Source organism: Odontesthes bonariensis, chromosome 1 (assembly GCF_027942865.1).
Source record: "Odontesthes bonariensis isolate fOdoBon6 chromosome 1, fOdoBon6.hap1, whole genome shotgun sequence".
NCBI lineage: Eukaryota > Metazoa > Chordata > Actinopteri > Atheriniformes > Atherinopsidae > Odontesthes > Odontesthes bonariensis.
The window spans coordinates 21,956,368-21,982,123 of record NC_134506.1 but is presented as its reverse complement, the minus strand read 5'-3'; the positions used below and the strand labels follow the sequence as shown (position 1 = coordinate 21,982,123).

At 40.9% G+C, this 25,756-nt stretch overlaps 1 protein-coding gene across 1 annotated transcript; it reads left to right on the top strand.

Moving 5' to 3' along the window:
- The first annotated feature begins 11 nt into the window (after positions 1–11).
- On the top strand, positions 12–18,694 carry stk33 (serine/threonine kinase 33). The gene is given in 15 exon segments (XM_075460103.1): positions 12–118; positions 9,129–9,245; positions 9,770–9,883; positions 10,013–10,117; positions 10,280–10,418; positions 12,280–12,362; positions 13,446–13,533; positions 14,271–14,346; positions 14,425–14,537; positions 14,646–14,731; positions 14,809–14,881; positions 16,578–16,747; positions 17,315–17,392; positions 17,670–17,808; positions 17,811–18,694. Coding segments are annotated over 14 exon segments (1,410 nt in total). The 5' UTR covers positions 12–118; positions 9,129–9,158; the 3' UTR covers positions 17,870–18,694.
- Positions 18,695–25,756: the final 7,062 nt, after the last annotated feature.

Genomic DNA, 25,756 nt, shown 5'->3' with positions numbered 1-25,756 from the left:
ATTGGAGGTTTGTCCTCGTTCGCTTTCCCTACTCACCTCCAGAAAAAAAGAAAAAAAAAGAAAAGTTTTTGCGTTAGGACCAACCAACCTGCTAATTCAAAATGGTCTCCTTTAAGAGGTAAGAAACTTTTTTCTGAACCATGTAACAGCAGCTGTCACGTTGTACACACGTTACATTCGTATGTGTGTCTCTAGTCGCTCCTATTTGCAGGTGTCCATTGAAGAGGAACCGTTTGTGCAACTTCACATTTGTTGCCATGACAACATTTACCATGGGGAGCGCTACCCCGAGAATACAGTCAAGCTTTTTGTGTTTGTTTCTGTAATTTCGCGAATTTCTACGGTTACAAGATGCCTGAAGGCAGTTACGTTTGACGCTTAACTCGTTATCTAACATAGTCTGCTCACTGCCTCATGTTGTTGTGTAAGGAGTGAGCGTACATGAGAAGTTTGAAGGCTCAGAATCTCAATGGTCAAATTATCTACAGGGTGAAAATACTTCCACAACTAATAGACATGATATAGGCAAATTTAAGTGACTTAAGTGCTTAATATGTGTTTCAAGCAGTTGGAGCCAGTGAGCACTAATTCTATGACCTCTCACTTTAAACGCACCAAGTGAAAAGAATGATCGTTTTCAGTATTTGAGCCATTCAGAGAATGACTGTGGACATCTGTGTATTCCAGTATTAGTATTTGACGCTGGGTTTTGTGCAGGTTACTACTGAAATGCATTTGATTTGCCCTTGTTTCTACAGTGGCCTACATTTTTCTGATGTCTCTCCTCCTCGTTCCCAAGGCTGAGCCCAGCAAGGGCAGAGATTAGCCTTCACCAGGATTAAACCAATGAGAAAATTTGAATTTGTTGGCCCTTATCTCCTAGCAACATGTGGAGTGCCCTGAGCAAATGGCAGAATTTGATCTAGCTTCCTTTTGGCAAAGCATGCTATTTTTTTTGCCAATAGACACTTATCAAACATGACCATTGAAGGCAGCGGGAGTACTTGTGGAGGGGCATTTAAATGGTTTGTTTGTACGGAGACAACATGTGTTGCTTGTTTGCAGAACAGAAATAACTGCTTAACCCCTGAACCTCCACTCTCCTTTTACTTGAAATTTGAAAGCAAAGGGATGGTTGAACTTGTGGAAAATTAAAGTTATTTCCTGCTCATACTGATTCCACCACAGAGAGGTAAGAAATGACCGTGAAAGCAGTTTACCTAAGGAGCTATTGTAGATGGTGTGTTTATATCTGGGAATTGAGTAGACTTAATTCATTTCGAAGGCAGTCTTGTCATTACAGTTTGCCGTGCAGATGCACCATGGCATCTGAGTGACAATCTTTATTTTCATGACTTCATTTCACTCTGCCTTTGTTCTGGAAAATTAATCTCAGGGTTAAAGTTGCACGTCCCTTTTCTCGGCCTCATAGTCCATCAGCTGTCAGGTACAGTATATTTTTACAGCTCTTTAGTAAGTCTGTGTCAACTTTAATTACCTGCTCTTGATGTGTTATTGGTATATCACATTTAGACCACAAGCTCTAATAATCTTGCTGATTACTATTAGGATTCACTCTGAAACTTAGTGAAGTAGATGGGATATTTGCATTCTAAACATGCAATTTCTTGCCTCATCAGGTAATGTAATTCCACGCTTCATTAGGACTGTGAAGTTTATCATTTGTCATCAAAGCCAAGCTGTCAATAAATGATTAAGTTTCACATGAGTAAAATGTAATATTGGGGCTCAAGCAAAACGGATAGCTGTGTCTATTTTAATTGCAGTTAGAAAGATTCTGTTTTTGTTTGACTTTCAGGCTATATTTCAGCGGCTGCTTGTTACAGCTGGAGGCAACATTACACAGCTTAAGCCTTTATTTATTCTGTCATTTATGCAATTAAAGAAATGAAACTTCTAAAGGCCTTGAACAATAATTGAAATGCATATTATTTTGACGTCTGATTGAGAAGTGGTAACTGTTTTTTTTTATATGAAATTATATATTTATTGTGTTTCCATTTTCAGGAGCCTATTTAATTTCCTTCTTACATAGTTCTCCAAACTTTTGTTGCCTTTGCTGCAGTTGTCCTACTGTTCATTGCCTTTTATTTATGGCAAAAAATACAGCGGCCTTGAGGTGCGCAACACAACTTTTCACTAAACACAACAGAACAAAAGCAACAACAACAACACAGAGAATACAACTACAATATCAGAGAACACAACAACATACATTTTTTTTTGTGTTTTGCACCTCAAGGCCATCATTAGGGCTGGAAAGATGGATTGCATATAAGAAATGTTTGTAACCAGTGTGACTTCACCCATTGGTTTGTCAACATTCGTTTTAAAACCTTGAGTTCGGCATTCAGCCATCTCAGTATTTGTCCCTTTGGAGCCAGAGGTGAACACATTTGGACAAGATTGATACTCAAAAGATGTATGGAGACAAAAACAAAAACGTTTCTCTTAGAGCAAATACACTATATTGCCAAAAGTATTCGCTCGTCTTCCTTTACACGCATATGAATTTAAGTAACATTCCATTCTTAATCCATAGGGTTTAATATGACGCCGGCCCACCCTTTGCAGCTTTAACAGCTTCAACTCTTCTGGGCAAGCTTTCCTCAAGGTTTAGGAGTGTGTTTATGAGAAGTTTTGACCATTCTTTCAGAAGCACATTTGTGAGGTCAGAACTGATGTTGGACGAGAAGGCCTGGCTCACAGTCTCCGCTCTAATTCATCCCAAAGCTGTTCTATGGGGTTGAGGTCAGGACTCTGTGCAGGCCAGTCAAGTTCTTTCACACCAAACTCGCTCATCCATGTCTTTGTAGACCTTGCTTTGTGCACTGGTGCAGCAGTCATGTTGGAACAGGAAGGGGCCATCCCCAAACTGTTTGAACAAAGATGGCAGCATGAAATTGTCCAAAATCTCTCGGTATGCTGAAAAGCATTCAGAGCCCAGCTCCTGAAAAACAACCCCACACCATAATCCCCCCTCCACCAAACTTTACACTTGGCACAATGCAGTCAGACAAGTACCGTTCCCCTGGCAACCACCAAACCCAGACTCGTCCATCAGATTGGCCGTCGGCCGTGGCTCAGTGGTTAGAGTCGGTCGTCCAATAACCGGAAGGTTGGCGGTTTGATTCCCACTCTCGCCACTCAAAAAAGATTGGTGGAACTGATAGCTGGAGGGGTGTCAGTCCACCTCCTTGTCACGGCTGAGGTGCCCTTGAGCAAGGCACCGTACCCCCCATGCTCCCCGGGCGCTTCATGGCTGCCCACCGCTCCAGGTTGGCATCTGTCTCTGAGTGTGTGACCCTGTGCATGTGCATGTGTGTGTCAACAGGTGTCAACAGGTGCCAACCTGGATGGGTTAAAAGCGGAGGACAAATTTCGTGTGTATGCATGACCAATAAATCAGATCTCAGATCTTCAGATGGAGAAGCGTGATTCGTCACTCCAGAGAACGCGTCTCCACTGCTGTAGAGTCCAGTGGCGGCATGCTTTACACCACTGCATCCGACGCATTGCATCGCACTTGGTGATGTATGGCTTGGATGCAGCTGCTCGGCCATGGAAACCCATTCCATGAAGCTCTCTACGCACTGTTCTTGAGCTAATCTGAAGGCCACGTGAAGTTTGGAGCTCTGTAGGGATTGACTCTGCAGAAAGTTGGCGACCTCTGCGCACTATGCGCCTCAGCATCCGCTGACCCTGCTCTGTCATTTTATGTGGCCTCCTACTTTGTGGCTGAGTTCCTGTCGTTCCCAATCGCTTCCACTTTGTTATAATACCACTGACAGTTGACTGTGGAATATTTAGTAGCGAGGAAATTTCACGACCGGACTTGTTGCACAGGTGGCATCCTGTTACGGTACCACGGTACCAATTCACTGAGCTCCTGAGAGCGAGCCATTCTTTCACAAATGTTTGTAGAAGCAGTCTGCATGCCTAGGTGCTTGAATTTATACACCTGTGGCCACAGAAGTGATCGGAACACCTGAGTTTAATTATTTGGATGGGTGAGTGAATACTTTTGGCAATATAGTGTATGTTTTGAAGTATGGAATTAGTTTCAGAGGGGTCCCCAGCACCATCATCAGAAAAGGGGGAATCTGGCTATTCTATCTAGACACTATTGTGGACAGTGGAAATATTTTTTTGACTTTGTATTTAATGAGAGAAGTTCATAGTTGTTGAATGGGATTCCACTGGAGCCAGATATGTTTTGGAGCCAGCTTCTATTGGCCATCAGTTATATTGCTCTTTAGGACACTAAAATTACATCCACCATCTTTACAGTCTATGGCTGCAAATAATGTATCTTCAATGATCTCATTACAATTAAAGGTCCTATGACATGGAAATAAATGGAGGCTTTTATGTATTTTTATAGGTTTTAGTGGTCCCCTAATACTGTATCTGAGTTTTTTTCCCCAAAATTCTGCCTTGGTGCAGAATTACAGCCAGTCTCAAAAATGAGCTTTCCTTAGGATCCCCAGAATGAGCTGTTTAGTGGGGGTGTGGCCTTACTTACGCCCGTGGTACCTTGCGCAAATGTTTTGTGAATCGCTATGGCACGTAGATGGCGCGGCAGCCCTATGCCGTAAAACTAGCGAAACCTGTTTATATGAGCTTACTTTGACAATATGACGAACAACTCTCCTAACACAGTCAAACATCAAGCAAGTGCTACACAAGACACAGCAAAAAAGGCGCGCGTGAAGGGGAAAGCAGGAGTGAGGATTTTGACATTCTCAGCCGATTGCTCTGGTTTGCAAAGATGCACGTAGCGTGAGTCACTTCAATCAGGGGAAAGGCAGATATCGTGCGCGCCATAACACCAACAGCAGGACGGCTATCAAAACAACAAATAAGTACACAACACTCGCGTTACAGTAAATGAGGTGTCCACTTGCATACCTCATGCTATTTACTGTTACATTAGCGACAGTGACCGAGCTATTAGCTGCAGAACTAACGACACAGACAGACTGACCGTTTTGACTCTGGAACCATGAATGAATCATTATCCTGATTAAATGCACTGAATTTGCAGATTCATTCTTCTTCAGGAAGCTTGAAGTAGGGGGTTTTGGTCTAAAATGAGCGAGCTAACCATCTCATGGGCATGCAAACACCTCCAACAGCCCAGTTGACAGAGATAAGAGCTTGCATATGCTATTAGCTGCATAGCTAACCGTTAGCTAACGATACAAACCCTTTCCTGTGGTAACAAGCTATGTAACTATACTGTACATACAGGAAAGCAACACAATAATAGAGCATTAAATTACTTACTCGGGAATGAGATCCTTCCCCAAGTAAGGGGGCGAATGGAGCAGGAGATTGACAGGCGGATCGGTGCGGCGTCTGCAGTGATGCGGGCTCTGCACCGGCCCGTCGTGGTGAAAAATCAGCTGAGCCATAAAGCAAAGCTCTCGATTTACCGGTCAATCTATGTTCCTACCCTCACCTATGGTCACGAGCTGTGGGTAGTGACCGAGAGAATGAGATCTCGAATACAAGCGGCCAAATGAGTTTTCTCCGCAGGGTGTCTGGGCTCTCCCTTGGGCTCGGTATTAGCCCAAGTTCTGGAAACATTCGTTGGTGAAATGTTTGGCGCACACACAAATCTCTTCGGTTCTGTCGTCACTTTCCCAGAAAAAAACAAAATCTGTCCACTGGCTCTTTAGAGGTTCTGATGCAGGAGCTCTAAACAGATTTTTTACATCCATAGCGCAATGTGCTGGCCAAAGAGCTGTGGGCGGGGAAAGGCAGTTTATTGGCTCTGGGTGGAAACAACCTCCACGTCATAAGCGGCATCCACGTCATAAGCGGCGGCTTTTCCTGATCAGGCCATCTGCATGGTCACATTTCCAAAGGCGGAGAATAATTTCCAGTGCATGGTTTAGGTCTATCGTCATTTTTAGCCACTGGGGCAGGCAGGCTAGAGGAACTCATATTAATGTTAAACAACCTTAAAAAGTGAAAATTTCATGCCATAGGACCTTTAACTTTTGAGTCTATAAAACATAAAAGAAATTCGTAACTGTTTATTATTTTGCCCGAAAATCAAGGCATTATTTTCATTCTACATATTCATGTAATTAGGCCCATTTTGCATCATTTTATGTTTGATTTTGAAATCGTCAACCAGTTTTGGAGGTGGGTGACAAATGCCCGAGACCAAGAGCAAATTTACATGTCACCAGTCGCTGTTTGCTGAATGAGGACTAGATTTGTGAGGCTTGATGACACGTCACAGGCTCAGAACAAATATTTAGCGTGTTAGATATTTTGGACGAGTCGACTTGGAGCTAAAGCCGCGTTACAACTATTGGACAACACTGACAAATTGTGTAGCCTGAACCTATGTTTTGAGAAAGTTTAGATTCCTTACTGCAGTCTTATTGACACTGAGGGTATGAGACAGAGTAAATACACATTACCTTGAGTTAATGAAAGACAAGCAGGTTTGAGGGGAGAAACGTTACACAGGATCAGAGTTATCTATCCCACGTGTGTCCCCACTGTCTTTGTTCCAAAGTGACATTGACTTTGTGTGTCTATTTGTTTAACAACATCCCCCAACACTTGCAGCCATTGTGTGCTGTGTATATTTATTCACACCAGTGTGAAAAGGCAAAAAATTGCTGTCTGACAAAATGATGGAGAGGTGAGACGAGTATGGACTTGACCTGCGATGAACCGTTGGCTCTAATTACTTCCTGCTGAAAATGGAGACGAGACAAACACGGTGTAAAAGGTGGACGTCAGGCTGTGTCTCCTGGGCTGTGCAGAGTACTGATGTCTGCTTGTCTTTCGGTGTGTCTGTGGGTGAACAAAGGCCATTATGTTTTGAAATTGTTTCTGTAATTTCTGCCATGTATGCTACTTTGTTATTATTTTAAATGGTACTTGGGCCAGTTCTCTGTCTATGTCCAGACAAAATAAGAGAGAACCATGCAGAGAATCTGTCCAGACTTTAATGTTTTCTTAATCAAGTACAGAAAATGGAACACTAGCACTCTGGACTTGGTCCTTCGGGGAGTTTTTAAAATTTCACATTATTAGTATACAGGTACCGGGAAAGAAAATGCATCCTTAATGGAAAGCATTTTAGGTGCACAGGTGGCACAGGGGCAAAATTCTTACCCACCACTGTTGAGTGGTTTAAATCCCAATTGGTTTCCCAGCAATTTTGCCATCAAACAAACACAACTGCCGGTGTTTTGCAAGCCACTAAATGATCCCGGCTTTGTCCATTAGTAACTCTTGAGCCTAATTTGGGGCAGGTCCACCGAAAGGTGGTGGGATTTGGCAAAAATAGCAGGATCTCGGGGCTTGTTATGATCAACTCTCTTTGGGAATTTCCTTACTAATGGTGAAAAAAAAACTTTTTTTCATTGTGGTTGATTGTACTGTAATTCTAAAATACAAAGATTTCCATTCATGGAACTGAAGAAGAAGAACAAAAAACTAGTTTAGTAAGTAATTTATTTAGTGTTTTGACCTGCCGTATGAGCTCTGGAGATTTAGAAAGACAGATGTGAAGAGTGCAGATGTGCACAACAGGCTTAAAGCAATTTAAGACTGTGTCTGGGTGACGTCTCTTCAGGTCAGGCTTCTTACTCTAATCTGACCCGAGTATCCTATTTCCTTTGCATCAGAGATTTGGGGGCAACAGCCAGGCATTGCTGGCAGGGAGACACCTGAGGCGCACGAGGCTCTTTTCTAGTCACCTCAATTCCTCAGTGATACACTCATCACATGCCTCTGTCTTCCACAAATGAGCTCTGATTGAAGTGATTGGAATTTCCAGAGGCTGTCACAATCGTTTTGATTAGAAAATCGGAGAAAATGGAAGAGACAGGCCTGTTATGAGAGCCCTGTCAGGGCTAAAATAATGCATCAGAGTGAAGAGGTTAAAGACACAGCTTCCTTGTTAATAATTAATTGCTGTGCGTGTGGTGGATCCACTTCATCGCTCCTAGTCATCACTTGATAATTGCTTTACATTTAATTTGGCTTCAGAGACTGTTTTTCAAGATGGCTATATTGTGCTTAAAGTGAATATGGGCTCAGACAAAGACAGCAGTTTGGTTATGAACCAACAATGAAAAGTTAGAATAGTAATTCTATACACCAATTATAGTTTTCCAGAGATAATCTCAACAAAGATAATGTCTACTGTATTTGGGTTTTGGAATCATGTTGTAATTGTCCAGGACTGATTGGGGTAAAACGATTATGGATTACAGCAATCTGGGTGATGAAGGAGTGGGGAAAATGTCTGTTTTCCTGTTTGGAGATGTTCAGTGAATTGATCATTTTGTTAAAGGTTTTAGACACTGATGTAAAAAAATAGGGTTAGGCTACATAATGGTGCTCGAAAGTCTTCGGAAGTGATGTTTGTGGGAGAGTTTGACTGTAGATCAGTGGAGTTCATTTGTCTTTAGAGAAGACTCTGTGACCTTTTTCATCCTGATGAAAAATCAACAACTCTCCATTTTCTGCAAATTTTTGTAAGTCCACTTTGTACCATGATTCGTCTCTTACCTCCTGTTGTTAAGATCTGATTTGATAGATCCATGATCTTTGGAAAAACAGGACACTCAGTCACTCATCTTTGTCGTCCCACTAACTGAAAGCCCCATCTGCTTCTAATGAACTGCTAATACTGCAGGTGACATATTTCTACCACTCGCAGACATGTAATATTGAATCATTTTCCTTGGCGCATAATAATGAAGTATTATATATTTTTTTCCAGTATGTTTATTTGACATCTGCTTTTACGACTTGGGTGAAAAATCTGCTAACATCAAAGTTCACATATTTGGAGAAATAAAGACAATTCAAACGGGGTGTCAAACTTTATGGCAACACCTTACATGGCAGTACAACTGTATTAAAAAACGTGTGTTGGTCTTTAATAAACAACTATAAAAAATACATAAATAAAATCTGTCTCAACGACCTCATGCATTTGCTGTAATAGCTCTAGTAGAAATATAAGTTTGTTTGCTAAATAAAAATAATTATTATTCTTTTTGTCTGTATTTCTCCAGCCTGGTTTCAGAGAAATAATTATTGCCCTCTCCTTCCATCTGTAGATGACATAAGCAGATGTTATTGGACTAGACATGAACCAGGTGTTTACGCGGAAAAGTACCACTGCATTGGAGAGGGATGTGCCTGTTATACGCCTGAAAAATGATGCAGATCTCAAGGTATGGAGAGCTTCTGTATTAGATTGCCTACCGTCCTCGTGCTGCTGTGGGACCTTCACTGGGCAAGTTACAACTAGTCGCAGGTGACCTTCATAGTACACATTATGTGCACCAGAAGAGGTCCAAACTGCACTTTTCTGCTGCATAGCCCCCTTTCATTAGGGAATTTGACTGCTCCCTTTTACTAAATCCAAAGCAGCCAGTGCTCAGTCTTGCATGCACACAGATAATAATCAAGTTAATTAGACCTGAGATTGAACGAACTGCCGCAGCAACTTAATCATTTGTAACTTGATTAAAAATACTATATTCTGCAGCTCATGAGACCAGAAAACTTTTAGTCTTACCAGGGGACTTCAAATTAGGATGTACTTCACCATTCAGATGTTAGGACATTTTATTTTCGAACAATAACACTGAGATGATCCTGAGGTTTTTAAACAAAAGCTCTGGGGAAGTTGGTGACATTGAGCAACTGTAAATTACAAACGTATTAATGTTTTCTTTCTTGTCAATCCCCACAGGAAATGTATGAATTTGGAAGGAAACTGGGTCAAGGCAGCTTTGGAGCTGTATATGAAGCCACCCACATTGAGACACAGACAAAATGGGCTATTAAGGAGGTTTGCAGACCAGCGGTGAGTGAATTTGGATTCCTGCTGGGAGGCCTGATTTGATAAGATGCGATAAAAAGTGCATTGATAAGAGAGAGACTCATGTAATAAGAGAAAGAAATGCTGCAGTGATTCAACTTTCTGTCCCATCAGGCAGGAAGTACGATGGTTGAGATGGTGGATAACGAAATAACCATTCTTAAACAAGTGAATCATGCTCACATAATACATCTTGAGGCAATCTACAACACAGCTGAGGTAAGAGTCCCAGTCCTTTAAATGACTGACTTTAAGTGTTAATGAAATTAGTTAGTAAGTGTTCAGCATGTAACGCACCATAATATCCTACTATTTTATAGCGCTGCTTAAATTTCTACCAACAAGCACACAAATTAACTGTATTCCTCTTCTTGTGTCTAGAAGATTTATTTCGTCACTGAGCATTGCAAAGGAGGTGATCTGAAGCAGCTGCTGCGACAAAAAACCTTCTTCACAGAGGATGAGACAAGAAATGTAATCTCTTGTTTAGCTGATGCTGTTGCTTACCTTCATAAAAGAGGTACATTCTATGCACACTTTGACACATGGTCACGTTATGTTAAAAGTTATCTTGCATGCAAAAGTTTTACTGTAAATACCGATTGATCTGATCTTGTAAGATCAGAAAAGATCATACCTTAAAATAACAGCTTGAAAAAAATTGTGCGGCTAGAATGAGTTTTAATATTACGATTGGCCTGTCTCCTATGCCCTTCGGGGGTCTGAGTTGGAAAAACTGCGCTATGTAACTTTGCTGGACCGGCCCGGGAGCTGAGCGGAAGTACTTTGACTTGCTTTCTGGCACACCTACCGCAAAAACAAATAGACCCCTCTCACGCTCCCAGGTATAAGGCTAAGCTAGCGCAACATTGTCAGTACGATCATCATGGCAGAGGCACCGAAGAAACAGAAGAAGACGTTGACTGATGAAGCAAGGAAGAGAAAGAGAGAGACCGACAAAGCAAGAGACCGTACATTACCTCCAAGCCTGTAGGGGGAGCTCCATAATGGGCTTTGATAATCAGAGCAGATGCTAGGAGGAGCGAGTGGGGTGGGGGCGGGGTGGGCCGGCGGGGGCGGGGCCATCGCCAGACCAGCGATTTCTTCTACTGCCTGGGATTGAACGGAGGTTGATTTTACTCTATATCGCCACCTCCTGGCCAGAAAAACTGCCGGTCCGGCACTATCAGTTTAGCCTGCTAATTCTGCAGTAAAACTCAGCTATGCTGCGTATAAACTTTGGTTAGGACATGCCAGTAGGATTATTTCTGCACACTCTTATGGTATGTATAGGTGTTTTTTGTATGCAATACACTTCAAAATGACATAAAAATCGCGCATTGTGCCTTTAAAGCAATACTATGTAACTTCTCAAAAAGCCCATTATGGAGCTCCCCCTACAGGCTTGGAGGTAATGTACGGTCTCTTGCTTTGTCGGTACTCGGTACTCTATATCGCCACCTCCTGGCATAAAAATCGCACATTGTGCCTTTAAGGACCGGATGTGGACATCCCTGGACTAAAGTAAAAGTGATTGAGAAATAGTTAAAGCCAAACTGATCCAAAATAGCAAACTTAACGGAGGAAACGTAAAAGCTGTACAGAAACGGTCATATCAAAACCAACCGAGAAATGGAAAAAACAAAGCAGAAAATATCAAATTGCAATAAAAATAGAAAAGGTAAAATGAAAAGAATGATTTCCTATTTCCTATTTTATTTCCTATTTTATTCTTTGATAAATTCCCCTTTAAATGTCCTAATTGATGTTTTTTTTTTTTTGTGACACTCTTAATATTTCATAGGCATAAAAACCTTTCCGATGTTTGTTTTGTGTGCACCAGTTTGTCTCATTTACCTTTCCATTAATGCACTGCTAATATTACATTTTATAACAGTTTGCTGAAGAAAAGTGCAGTCAGAGCACTCAATAAAACCAATCAAAAAATTTTCATTGTCATTTGACAATTCAGAACATGCCTGTTCCAGTGGCTGAGTCCAAGATGCTGTTTGGTTAAGTTTGTCTTTATTAATCCCTGTTGGAACATAAGTCCTCTTTATTACTCAACTCCCGTGGAACAGTAGACTGCTATGGATCACTTTATTGTCTATTGTCTTAGTCGCATTTAATATTGAACAGAAGCTGAGCTAAAACTGCGAGAACACAGAAACTACCAGTTTGTTAAACCTTACGGTCGATACTGAACATTTACTGAGGAGACGTGAGCTGTGAGATCAGCATCAGTGGTTTTACTGTGATGAGCTATCATAAATAAATATTGATAACAACATCCAATCCTGTAAATATGAATTTCTCAAACAATGAATAGTACTTGAACCCATTGCGCTGGTGTTAAAAGCTGTCTTCTTCACATCCTACAGATATAATGCACAGAGACTTGAAACTTGAGAACATTCTTGTTAAAAATTCTCTTGATGAGGATGACGGCAGGATCGATATCAAGGTAAAACTATGACACAATATGTAAAACTTTTTATCACTGCCTCCATTCTCTGTCAGACTGAGTACAAGCCTTAGTTGGACACTTCTTCCTCACGCACTGTCTCCTTGATAGTTGATAAAAGGCTTTAAATGCGCCTCAAGATAACAGACTCCCTCTGGTCTTCTTTTATAGTTCATCTTCACAAAGAGAGATGAAACTGTGTAAACTAATTATGAGCCAGCCGCAGCTGATAGCTGGTGTGTTCGCTAAAAGAAGGCGAAACCATACCATAAATATTGCTGTCTGTTTCAGTTAATTGTTTTTTCTTGCACACACAAATACACTTTCCATAGCACAGTTGCATGCATAGTCAAGACGCGCTACCGTTACAGCTCCACTCGGCCACTTAATTTAACCACTGTCCGTGTCTTGGTTTATATGTACAACAGGAGAATTGAGTTATTAACTGAAGTATGTCCGATGTCACAACTGTGTGGACTTTGTGAGAAAAAGTACAAGACATTGTTGTACATGTAAGAATTAATGTAACTGAATTCCCTGCATAGCCTTTGTCTTTAAGTTACCTGAATGGTGATTTTGTCAGATGAGGCTATGGTTATGAAATTGGATTTTGTTAGAGCAGAGCGACATGCTTTAAGTGACTGTGAGTTGACATAGTTTTTAATGGGCTGATTTTCAATCACAGTTTCTGATGTATTCAGCTGTCTGACAGACTCAAGTCTGCCTGAGTGCAAATATGTTGGAATGATCCGAACTCCAATCACATGATCTGAGTGCATTAATCTGGCTTTGAGCTTTGATTTTGGACAACAAAAGAATTATTATTTTTTGTCATGTCATGTAAATATGCTTACGGTGTCTAAATGTTTTACTTTTACAAATGTTAGTATTTTGTTTACTTTTGCAATAAAGCGATAGCCTTTTGCAAATATGTGGATTTATGTGAGCCTCAGAGTTTTTTTACGTCGGTATGTCATTTCAAAAGTTCTGCACGTGGTATTGCCAGAACCAGAGCAGTAGATTTGCTAACATATATATTTGTATCTCCTTTCTTTTTTAAAACAAATGCTATTCTCAACTGAGGTGGCAGACTTTGGCTTTTCGGTGAAGCCGGGTGGTGTAGGGATTTGGAAAATGGTGACGGAAGCCTGTGGGACGCTCATATATATGGGTATGTCACCTGTATCTCACACACTATGGCAGTAGATCACACAAATGACCACAGGCTCTGAATGTGAATTATCTGTTTGCACTAGATGTTTTGGATTTGAACTTATCACATTTAAGAGCACCTGTACTTGTTTTCCTGCAATGCAATGCTTGTGTTTCATGCATTAGTGAGTCACTGGGCAACGTTTCCAATCAGAAAGGACTGTGTTATGAGACAGAAGGCCTCACAAACAACATGTGCTGACCGAAGGCTGGTCAAGCCACTAGTCCTTGTTTATTTGAGAGTAAATTACATTCAGCATGTTTTATAGACCTGAAAGATACACACAATGCATGTGGTGAGATGCTGAATATGAACAGTTATACTTTAGGAACTGAATGCTTAAAAGTAGCTGCATATGAGTATGTTTTACTTTTTTGTGAAACCTGCATTGCCCCAGCTTACAATTTTCATCTCCAGTTTTACTGATGCATTGCCACCTTTTTACGGCTCATTACTGCCACCAGCTGTGAATCTGACTTCCCGCTACATGCATCGTTTGTCTCCTGTGCTTGAAGTAAACAAATATTTTTGTATATGTGCTGGTAAAGGATGATACCCCCAACATGGTATGTGCTTTTTAAAAGGAGCTAAACAGCACCAGGAGTGATCAAAACTTGATTTAAGTAGTACCTCTATGCCAGGTTTCTGTACCTGTGAGAAAGTAAACCATACATCCGTGCATGTGTTATTTTTAGCACCTGAAATGATGAGTGGTCGTGGTTATAGCCACTGGTGTGATGTGTGGAGCATAGGAGTCATTATGTTTATGCTGTAAGTAAACACACATTTAATATTTTTATAGATGTATGTATACTAGAAATACACATGTCTGAGCCTGTGTCCCTGTAGGCTGTGTGGGAAACCTCCGTTTGTTTCCAATACGAAGGAAAACCTGCTTCAAAAGATTTTGAACGAAGAAGTGAGATTTACTCAACCCATCTGGGCCTCAGTCAGTGATGCAGGTGACGGCTTATCTTCACTCACATGTACATAAATGCAAAACAGTAGAAATGTTGCGCTCCGTTTACATTGTTACTCATTCATTAACTGGCTTGAGTCTATCTCAACAGCAAAATATCTACTGACTCGCCTTCTGAAGGCAGACCCTGCCTACCGCATGTCCGCACACCAAATACTAGAGAACCCCTGGATTAAAGTAAGGCACTGATTCCTCTAGTTACATTCATAAACCTAAAGTCATAACAAGTTCTTACAGGATGCTTTGTCCAACAGGGTGAAAATAGAGTGCCTTCTGGCCCGGCCACTGTGCTGGAGATGATGCAAGACTACCTGGAAAATGAAAAGAGTAATAAGATTAATTCAAGTCTTTGCAACTTATAGTCAAAGAGTTAAGTGGTAGCGTGAAGTGTTGGGACTGTCTTTATTACTAGCTGTAGTTTAAAACGCCCTAAAGACTCTTTTCTACGCTGATAGAATTCTACATTTAAAGTGTCCTGATGAATAAATCTAACTGACACTGAGCAGTCAATCAGAAAAAAAGCCTCTCTCCCCAGGAATAACCAAAAATTGGCAAAGTTATTAATAAGGCCAAATTAGTAATGTACAGTGGAATAGAATGAAAATGGGAACAATATTTCTGTTACTGTCAATGTTTTGGTGTACGCTGAACAGATCTCCAAGACATAAAATGAAAGGTAAACACAATTTTCAACAGCTAAACAAGATTAATATATTGATTTGGTTTTGTCCAAGAGTTGAGTGAAAAAAGAAAAGAAGCACCCTGCAAGAGACTTGAGCTCTCAGATAAGTTTTGCCAAGCGCTCAGTCCTCAGTTAGCTTTTTGGGGTTGTGGCTTTTTCACAGTCCTCATTTGGAAAGGAGGAGAGGGCAAATATAAAGGTTTTAATACTCTGGGTTTTATGACACTTCGTCCCAACTATCAACAGTCATGGACACAGATAGCTGACACCCACATATCAGAAGGCCTCGAGAAGATAAGTGTTTCCAAGTGTCTTCTGTGCGTAATTAATTAACTAATTGTTTGTTAAATTACAGCGAAATGGTGGAGATCAAGTTGGAGTGTGGAAGACAAACTTTCTAAGAGAACTGCTCATAGGAGAGAAGCAAATCACAACCACCTGTTTGACTGTAAAAGACCTTTAGTGGGGGTGAACTGCTCCACTGTGCTGTCACTTCTGAACCAATATGATCCTCATAGCAGAGTCATCGGGAGAAAACCTTATGTCTTCACCATAAAATATGAGCATCTGAATAAGCTTGATGCCTTTGGAAACAAGGCCTTTGGACTGATGAAGTTAAGAGTTTCATGGGTTTTTATGAAAAGCACAGCTCTCCTTCTGTTTAGCACAGCGGTGGATCAGTCACGGTTAGAGCTCTTGTCACAGCCAGTAATGGATTTAGTTAAGTACATGAGACTTATAGAGGCAAACATGTCATTGTAAAAATGAGGATGGCTACTTAAACATTATATTGATCCAAAAATGAACATCAGACATCACAACAGACTGTCGGTAGAGGTGCAACGGGAGAGTTTCACCACGGCCCTAAAGGTGCTGTTATCTTAACCTAAAATGAGCAGTGAATGGCAGATGGCTGGAGGGTCTCAGAACAAGAAGCTTTTTGCAAGAAGAATGGGTGAAAATGCCCTAAACAAAAATTTAAAAGACTTATAGCAGGATGAAAAAAAATACTCATAAGCTGTGATACCAGCTAAAGGGGGCGTTAGGCAGTAACAGCCATGCAGGATGCACAAAATGAGCTAATACTTCTGCTCTATAGATACAGACATGACTAAAACGTGTTAGAATTGTGTCGATCTTTATAACTCGCAAATCCAGTTATCTTGTGCTTGCTTGGCAATTCAGCGTAACAGAGCTTTGACCCAAACTGCCACTGTGTGAACAATGATTAATTGTAATATACACATTAAGATAAACGTTTCTTTCTATCTCTTGATACTTCTGAAAAGATAAAACCGCGAGAAGCTACTTCATGTCAATGTTTAACATCACTCACAACAGGGACCCAGCCTCAGGAGATCTCCCCGCTCACCTCTTCTGAGGACATGCTCGAGCCATCCCTGGCCTCCCTGGTCCTTTCAACAGAGACGGACAGCAACCATGCAAGCTTCACTAAGCTCAGCGATGAAAGAGGCAACGGTTCCTGCCCAACTGCAGCATTCCCCAAACTGGTACTTTATGTCTGTTTAGTAAGATTCAACACGATGTCCTCACTATCGGCCGCCTTTTCATTTTCTGTTTTCTTCAGTCTCTTTTCATCTTTTGAAGTACTGTATGCTCTTTATTTGTTACAACAAAAGAAAATACGTGGCTTACCTTGTGTGGTAATGATTACTTTTTAATTTAGACTGAAGTAGATAAATTAGCACTTGAAGCAAAACGGTGTTTACAAAGCCGATTGCAATTTTCACAAGTTTATCATCGTTATGGTAGTTTTTGTTCTGTTTTTTCTCTTTTTACTGGGCAGTTGGCAGTTATAATTGTATAAACATTTTGGGAGTGCTCATGTAGTCATTTTTGTTTACAGTTACGGATAACTTCTAAGTTCTTTATTTGTCGATTTCGTTCATACTAATAACAAGTAATTTCAATTGTTTAATCTGAATCAAGTTTTCAAGAGATTATTGAAAAACACAAACACCAGAGTACTCTACCACTATTAGTCATGTAGGGGGTATGGAAACCAGGTTTAGATCACTCATGTTTCCCTTTTTGTCATCTAATATCATGGAATAAAGACTAAAGAAAGTCGTGGTCCTCAGCAGGTCGATGGGGTAAATGGCTCTGACACACCGGGACCACCGTCCACTTCACAGGTTTGTTGATCCCTCCAAATCCTGGTGTTTTCAATTCAGCCACTACTTACTATTTAAGTGCTATTTATATTTATTTATATGTGACGTTTGATATTTCATTTTAACATTGACAGTGGCTCTCCTCTTTCACATCGCCTGTTATGCTGAATAACCACTAGATGGTGCCAGATTTTCCTCTTACAGATGCTGTTAATAAAGGTGCTTTCATGCAGCTGTTACACATGAATGTCATAGTTAATTCAGTTATGTAAGATGCGTATGACTCTCATCCCCGCAGTCTCATGCTGGTAAAAAACCCTCCACGGAGCTGAGTGCAAAAAAGCGTAGATATCAAGACAAGAAGGACCTCGGTACAGGACAGAAACCTGCTTCAAACTCCAGTAAGGCAGATGACCAGAGACTTTCTTCCTCCAGTAAAGTAGGACCGGCCTCTGTAAACCAGCAGCTAGCTCCGAGACCAAAAACTATTCAGAATAAAACCAAAAAAAGAGCCACATGACACGAAAAAATGTGGACATGAAAAAAACTACACTCGAGTTGCAAAGTATTTTTTTTTTGACTATATTGTGCAGCTCTGTAATCTTTGCAGAAATGTGAATGTGACCGCTGAATGTTGCAGCCTTTATGGTCATGGACAGGGACTAAGCAGTGACTTTAGTGTCAAATAAATGAGCCTCCAATGCAAGCGTGGAAGTGGTCCAAAACCACTGCACCTGAAGGTTCAGCCTCGGAAGCACTGCCTTGTGCCAAATGAACAGACCCCGGTCTGAGGTGTCCTCCCAGATGGGGTAAACTGCTGGGTACGTGCTTGATTTTACACAGCCAGTTTGAGAACACCAAGCAGCTTAAATGTAGAGAAATGTTAAATGTTTTCAGAGAATTCTTATTCCTCAGAAACAGCAATTAGTTGAGCAAAGGGAGACTTTACTCTGAACAGTTCATTATTTAATGAAACTGGTACTTAGTCAACCACTTACTGCTGACTCCATGCCTTGTAATTATTATCTCCTTATTTATATGTCGTGTTAATGTTTGCCTTTCACATGTTACATATTCTATTAGATTTATATTTATATATATATATATATATATATAAATAAATGTATGTCTGTATAAAGATAAAAAAGTGCCACATAAGAAACTGGTGAACACAAATGTGTTATAGATTTTTAAATTTAAAGACACAATTAGAAGCATTGTATCATTGCATGCTCAATTGCTGAAAAATACAGAATAATACAAATAAATACAACAAAAAAGAGTATAAAAGATTTTTCTGGGTTATCATTTCACAACACCAAAGTGAACAAAAGGGATTTTGTCTTTTCTGCTCTGACCTCTCAATTCCAAAACGTTGTATATGCAGTGACTGCACCCACTCAGTGTCAAAACAGAAAAACTGTCACACAGGCTGGTTACGCTCCATCTGAATGCAGGGGATTGGGACTGAGGGCAGCCACGGGTCTAATCTCGTTTGGAGGCCATTGAAAGCAGCAGGAGCTACTTTGAGGGCACTGCCATTCAAGCACAGGTTTTTCTGCTGTAGAGAGAATAATCCCCAGCATAGATACAACATTAAAGTATCCAAGCATAACACACAGAGGGTGAATTTCAAATCCACCCATTTGCATCTTGAAGTGAATGAGTGCCAGCAATGGGGCCCTGTGTTCATGTGCAGGCTTTGTGTTATTTTGGTGCGTAGTTGAGAATATAGCCTGCTTTTGTCTTTTTCTTTATATGTTTTATGAAACGTACAGTTCATGAGAGTGCACCAATGACGTGTGAGTTACGTTTGATTGAAGCTGCTTGTCGAAAAAGAAAATAGAAGCCTGCTACGTTACTGCAACATTATTGACATGCTGTATGACTGCTTTACTCAGATTGCTACAAACAGCAGATGGAGCTGTCGTTAGTTGCTGTGTTCATTTCCAGGAGTTAATCTGAGAGGAGGGTGCTGCACCTAAAGCTACCTAATTTTAAGCATGAGGATGTGTAATTAGAATTGAGTGCTTGAGCCACTGCCCATTAAACCTGAGATTTCCATGTAATGTTTCCCCAATTAATATGTTGTATGTTTATGCTTTGATGGTCCATTCAGTGACATACTTCCTTTTGGGTGGTGTCTTGTAACTCAGATAATTTGAGAACATAAAAAAAAACAAAAAACACATAGCAATTATTATTTCTGTAGTTAGTTGTACCTCCTTCTAGATTACTGCACTGGATTTGCATAAAGTCTGTTTAAACAGCCTTGTTTTGGGCCACTTTTTACAAGAGGAGATGGGATTTCAACATATGCTCCTCATTGTCTTGCACCATATTTTTTAATCAATTAGTCAATCAATATAGTAAATACAGAATACAATACAGAAGCAAGCCTTGGGGTTGAAAAAATAACGACCTTTACCGCACCAAGAAAGTATGGACGCATCAGTGTTTTCACATATACTGACAACAACTTCAGACGTTGTTAAAGTATAGTCAGCTCATATTTTTGCCAACAAACATTAGCCTCCAGTTATACTTTTACACCCTGTGCCAAAACAACAGAGAAAAGAGGCGGGAGAGGAAGAGGGGGGGCAGCTGAGAGGCTGTATGGTGGATAGATTAGGGGCGTGAATTTGGGACAAAGCATGGAGGCAAAGGAAATTAGAAAATTCGTCGGGATGGAACGAAGGATGTACCCCCCCTCAAACCCTTCCCCCTTTTTCCTCCAGCAGTGCTTCTGACAGATGGAGGTAAGGGTGGGTGGGTTGATGGGCTGAAGGGATTAAAACTCTGCTGCTACTTTTTGGAGCCTGAAGAGAGAGTCACTCCTGCAAACGTGGGGTGCAGAGAGGCACTTGTGGCGAGAGTCGCGGGGCGTGTGAAGTGGGTGTACGCCAGCTAATGTCAAAAGAGACATGGATGCTTCCCCTCCCTTGCGCCCCCCTCTGCTTCATCCACCTTTATCCACTGAGCAGTGAGCTGCTTGAGGGAGGGGTGGGGGTGCATCTCAATAACCTTAATAGAGCTCTCTTTAATTAATCAGCTCATCTGCAGAGGCCCGATACCTGCAGCTGACCCCCTCCCCACCTCCCTCCACCCTCACCCTGCACAACATCCTCACACTGCTGCTGTGACATTGTGGTAATGAGCTAACACAGCTACAATGTCATGGAAATGTTGCAGAGACGTTATCTGTGGGAGTTCATCACACATGCTGATGTTCCCGATCCCCTTCAGTGTTTGCGTTGTGTACGGAGATGCAAGTGTGTTGCATCACAGTGAGCCCTCCCTCAAAATAACAGATACATATGGTCGAATGGCGAGAGGAATCCACGATGCCACTATTTCCACAGAAGAAGAGGGAGGCTCTGGGCCTGCGTCAAGTAAACATTTGAAACAGATGGCAATTTCAAAGCAAGCCTCATCAATCTTTGTTGACACTATCCCTTTTCAAAACTACTCTTATTTGGGATATTTGCAATTATAATACATACTGTAAGCTCATTTGAATATCAAATTAATTACTGAACACGCTGGAGTAAATACCTCTTTTATAAGTCCTTGTTAAAAGTGAAAAGTTCTTGACTACGGTTGGATGGTGTGTTAATTTACAGTGATATCTAATCCCAAGTTACTTCACATAAAAGGCATTACTATACATATTTTAATGGGGAGGTGCTTGTTTTCCAAGCAATTTTCTGCAAGAGTACATTTTTAATTTATTCATACTTAATTTATTGGTCTCTGCATACCAGCTCAGTAAAATTAATCAACAGCATGTATGGCCCTCTTAAAGCCACATCTCTGTTTGGCAGGCAGACAGGCAGCCTCTGCATTAGGATAAGCTCTCCTCTCTTGTGCACAGAGCTGGGTGAAATGCCCCACATTCAGTCAAGCTGGAGGATGCCACCTCCAAGGAGACTCTTCAGTTCCCACAAACAACCTTTTAATCAGAGGGAAAAAGGAGTGAAAATGAAAAATGCGCCAGCCTTGAATGATCCAAAACACTGCAATTTCTGCGGATAGTGACCGTCGTCGCTGCTGTCAGAATGCAGTCCGCTGGGGACAATGCCTTTCCCCCTCTCTTTCTATCACTCTTTGCCCTCATACTCCTCTGCCCTTGAATTGGTTTTATGGGGCTTTGGCAGTCATTTAGCACAGAATGACCAGAGTTCTTATCACCTGACTCCACTATACACTCCAAATATCTATCGACCCACTGACACACCTTAAGGAGGGATCTACACAACCTTACACATGGAAATGATTTCATTTAATTACCATTCCCCTTTGACAAAGCAAACCCGGGGGGGGGGGGGGGGGGTGGGCAACAAAGGAGCCTGGACAACAGGAGCATTTCTCTGGTGTAATGTGCGCCACGTGTAATGAGCAGCGGAAAGGTCATTTGACACATTTTCTGCCAAAATGAATTCATTTATTTCAAGCACTTAATTCTGCAGTCACCTCCTCTATGCATAGCTTGGCAGTGCACTGAGAGGGTGCATTACCACAAGTGGAGGCTTAGCTTCATCCCAATGGCCAGTGGTGACCACAGGTCTGTGGGAATGCCTGAAGAGCAGAGAGATAGTGAAATGGAGTGTGGGAGATCCAATCACCTCCTCTATCATAGGCAAATCGCCTCCATCACCTTCAGCATAATTGGAAGATTCATTACAGACCAGTAAAAATGCAGGTCGTCATTAGATGAGCGATTTAAAAGTAGGCTTCTGGAGAATGAGAGACTTGAGGGGGTCACGATACAGGGTCACAGTCAAGTAAATAATGGGAGTTGGTCCTATGAGGTTTAGAAAACCACAAAGCTCATAGTTATTCACCGAAATACAACTCGGGAAAGGTGAGAATTCAATCATCAGACAGCACATAAAATGCCCACTGTGCTCTCTCAGCATTGCGATAATTACAATTAGAAAGGCACACTGTAATTCTCAGTTATAAACACCAAAGTGCATGCATGTATCTACCTCATATACAAACTCCAAAAGACACTTCAGTGCTTTACTGAATGCAACAATGTGACATGTAAGCGTGGCTTCAGTGTGCAGGATGTCGCGCTCACCTGCCACTGGAGGCCTCAGTGCAGCCGAAAGTTCAACCACTTTGTTTTTCCATTTATTCTGTTTTGCTGCTGTTCATGTTTTGAATGTTTTCATATTTTTCTACAGGGAAACATTTCACTGTATGGAAGACCATAACTACTAGGTTGATCAAAGGAAGCATATTTAATATGTTTAGGTTTGAAAATGGACTTGTTACTGAAGCTCTGAAAGTTGTTTTTATAAAACTTTGTTCTAAACAAAGAAACTGTAACAATAGTTCATTGGCTTGTGTGCAGCTGGGCTTCACTAACCGCAAACATGCCTGAAGTCAGTCATGATTTGAGATTCTCTTTGAGAAATTTAAACACTCTTGCAACAAATCTTGTTATTTATTTCTTTGTGGCGCTCCCACTAATGACCATGTTTTTGCAGGAGAAAATGCCTCTACATTAAATATGAATAAACACATCGTGATGAAACAATTAGGCAATGGTCCTCCGTGTGCAGCTGGTTTACCTTTCTGGATGTCTTGAAGATGTTAATTAAAACAAAGCTGTAGAATCATATTTACCAATTAGAGATACGTTTTGGTGGAAAAGATAGTAATTAGTGAAGAAAACCCACAAAGGTACTCTCATGTCAAGACTGGACCTTTACAATTGATGAAATAAGATAGTAGTATGATCACCTTGTGCTAGAGGTACCCAGCGGGTCATGGTAGGATGACACATGGCCTCAAAGTCAGAAGCATATGTGCTGTGCTTTCCTCTCAGCCCTTTTACCACTCAGGAGTCAGATTGGACTTCTCGCTCTCAGCTACTCCACATTATTGTCCATTATCACACCGTGGTCCATGTGTAAGGTGACAGTGGTGCTCTGATGGAGAGGAGACAGGGGAACCTAGACTGCAATAACATATTATTAGCTTTTTTTCCACAGCTCCACTCGGCTGGATTTACTCTGGATATCCAGAGACCTCTGAGGGCAGCCCACTGTGACTGCAGTGTCCACCACCAGAGCAATTGCCAGGGATGCACAGGTGTGTGCGGACCGAACAGTCGCGCATCCACTTAAGGCATAGATGGGGCACGTGTACACACACACAAACAGGGAGCACAACTGTGTCTGTAATCAGTGACAGGCCCTTCCCAATTAGCCTCGGTGTGCTGTCATTCTTGTGAGCTGTTGTAGTACTACAGGCTCTCCTTTTATTTTGTAGACAGTAAACACATCTCCTGCCATCACTGTGGTTACACAATACAAGGACAGACAGACAGATGCTTTCAGATTGCATATGAGGGAGAGTGTATCAGCTGCTCCTTTAAATGCGAGGTGCTCTTGTCCTTGGTAATGTTAACAGTCTCCCTTGTGACTGATGCGCCTTGTCCCAGCCCTGTTTATAAAACAGTCAGAACTTCGTTAAAGGACAATAACATCAGCCAAGCTCAATTATGGTGACATTTTGCTGACATGCAGATTGCATCCCCTCAATCTTTTTTTATGTAAAGCACTGGTGTGCCAGTCACATATGGATGGATGAACTTTGGGAGAATCAATGGTATTGATGAATCATAGATCATACAAGTCAACAAGAGTGACACTAGGAAGGTGAATTAATCGCACACGGAAAGTCAATATTAAATTGTAATCATAATCAGACAAAGTGAGTTATGTATAATCAATAGCACAATTATGATTGTACGTAGGAGTCATCTTTGCAATACAGACAATAAGTGCTTTCAAACAGGCTGCATTGTTTTAAGTATTAGTGACTGTGCACAGAGTTATTAATGGTGGCTTATATCATCTCAAACAGACTACTGATGATAACACTAAAAAGTTGATTACATACATCCTAATGAATATGCCAGGGACTCTTCATTGGATACTGTATGTGTGTAAGAAAGAATGACTGGAAGTTAGAAATATTGTTTTCCCAGAGGAAGATGGTCGGGGGGAGTACAGTTAGACGACAAAATGAAATGAGTTGATGGAATTTCCTTGTCTTTTAAGGTAACCTGAAACATTAAAGCCAAAGTTTTTAAATTAAAGTCCTATGTAACAGTAATCTATTCGATTTTTTTGTCACTTAGTTTTTCGTGTGTGTGTCATGTAGCCCATACCGTACACAAGTTTCAATACATTTACGATGAATACATTTGGAGAGGTGATGTTGATGTAAGTGATTATTTGCATTACTTATAGATGCCCCACTGTGGTTTATTTTCTTGTAGTTTAATGTAACATTATATAAACTGATCCGAGGCCAGGTCTGGTGTCAAACTTTCAGGTTTTCTGTGAATACACGTTGTTATTCAAGGGTGTGATGCCTGACAAAGACATTTCAAGAGAGGAATGAACAAAACAAGAGACAGCTACAACAAGTAGAAAAATGCTGTTAGTTAGTTATCACCACCAACCTCCTTCATCAAGATCTAAAAGAAAAAAACTGTGTGCAGTTGACATGACTGGCAAAAAGGCCAACTGGGTTTTCTACGTCCTAGAAAGGTGTTTAAATGAAACATGAATACACACTTTCAGTCCTTCTTCATGAGGTAGTGCAACTTTTTGATACTGATATGATATAACGATACCTCATGTTGTACAATCTGGTGTTTGAAGTGATGAGCCGGCCATTTTAAACTGAACCCCTTTGGAAGACATTTCTAAAATGCACTGGGGTTGTTCAGGAGTTCAGGTGTAAACTTCTGATACTAAATTTTGAGGTGAGGCCACAGGAAAGATTTTATTCTGGAAATCCTTCATGTAGTTCATATTTGTGCAGATGGGACTGCAGTGTAGAACATAGCACCATAACTCCTGAGTCTGTTAAACCTTCTCGAAAGTGTTTTGTAACAAAAGATTTAATCTTGAAATTTGTGAAAATTTGTGAAAACTGTGAAATTTTGCAAAACTAAATAATACACTGATCCTTTTCCATTAATATTGAAAAGAACACTTCATATTTACAGTAACAGAGATGCTGTGCCCAAACCCTTGCATGCCAGTATATTCACTAACTTGTGAGGTGTTTATGACCACTTTCATTATTCAATTAAAACAATATTCTGTACTTTTAAATCCAATCTAGAGATTTACAAATTAGTTTTAGTGATAATAACCCTTCAGAACTATAGATATGTAGACACAGACAGATGGGCACACACATAGCCAAATACCATCCCTTTACCTTACACACACACACACACACACACACACACACAGATATGGACAAGCCCACAAGGATTTATGAAACTCAAAGACATACCAATATATTTTCAAGAGTGAATATAATCATCAAAACAAGCTGTCTCTTCCT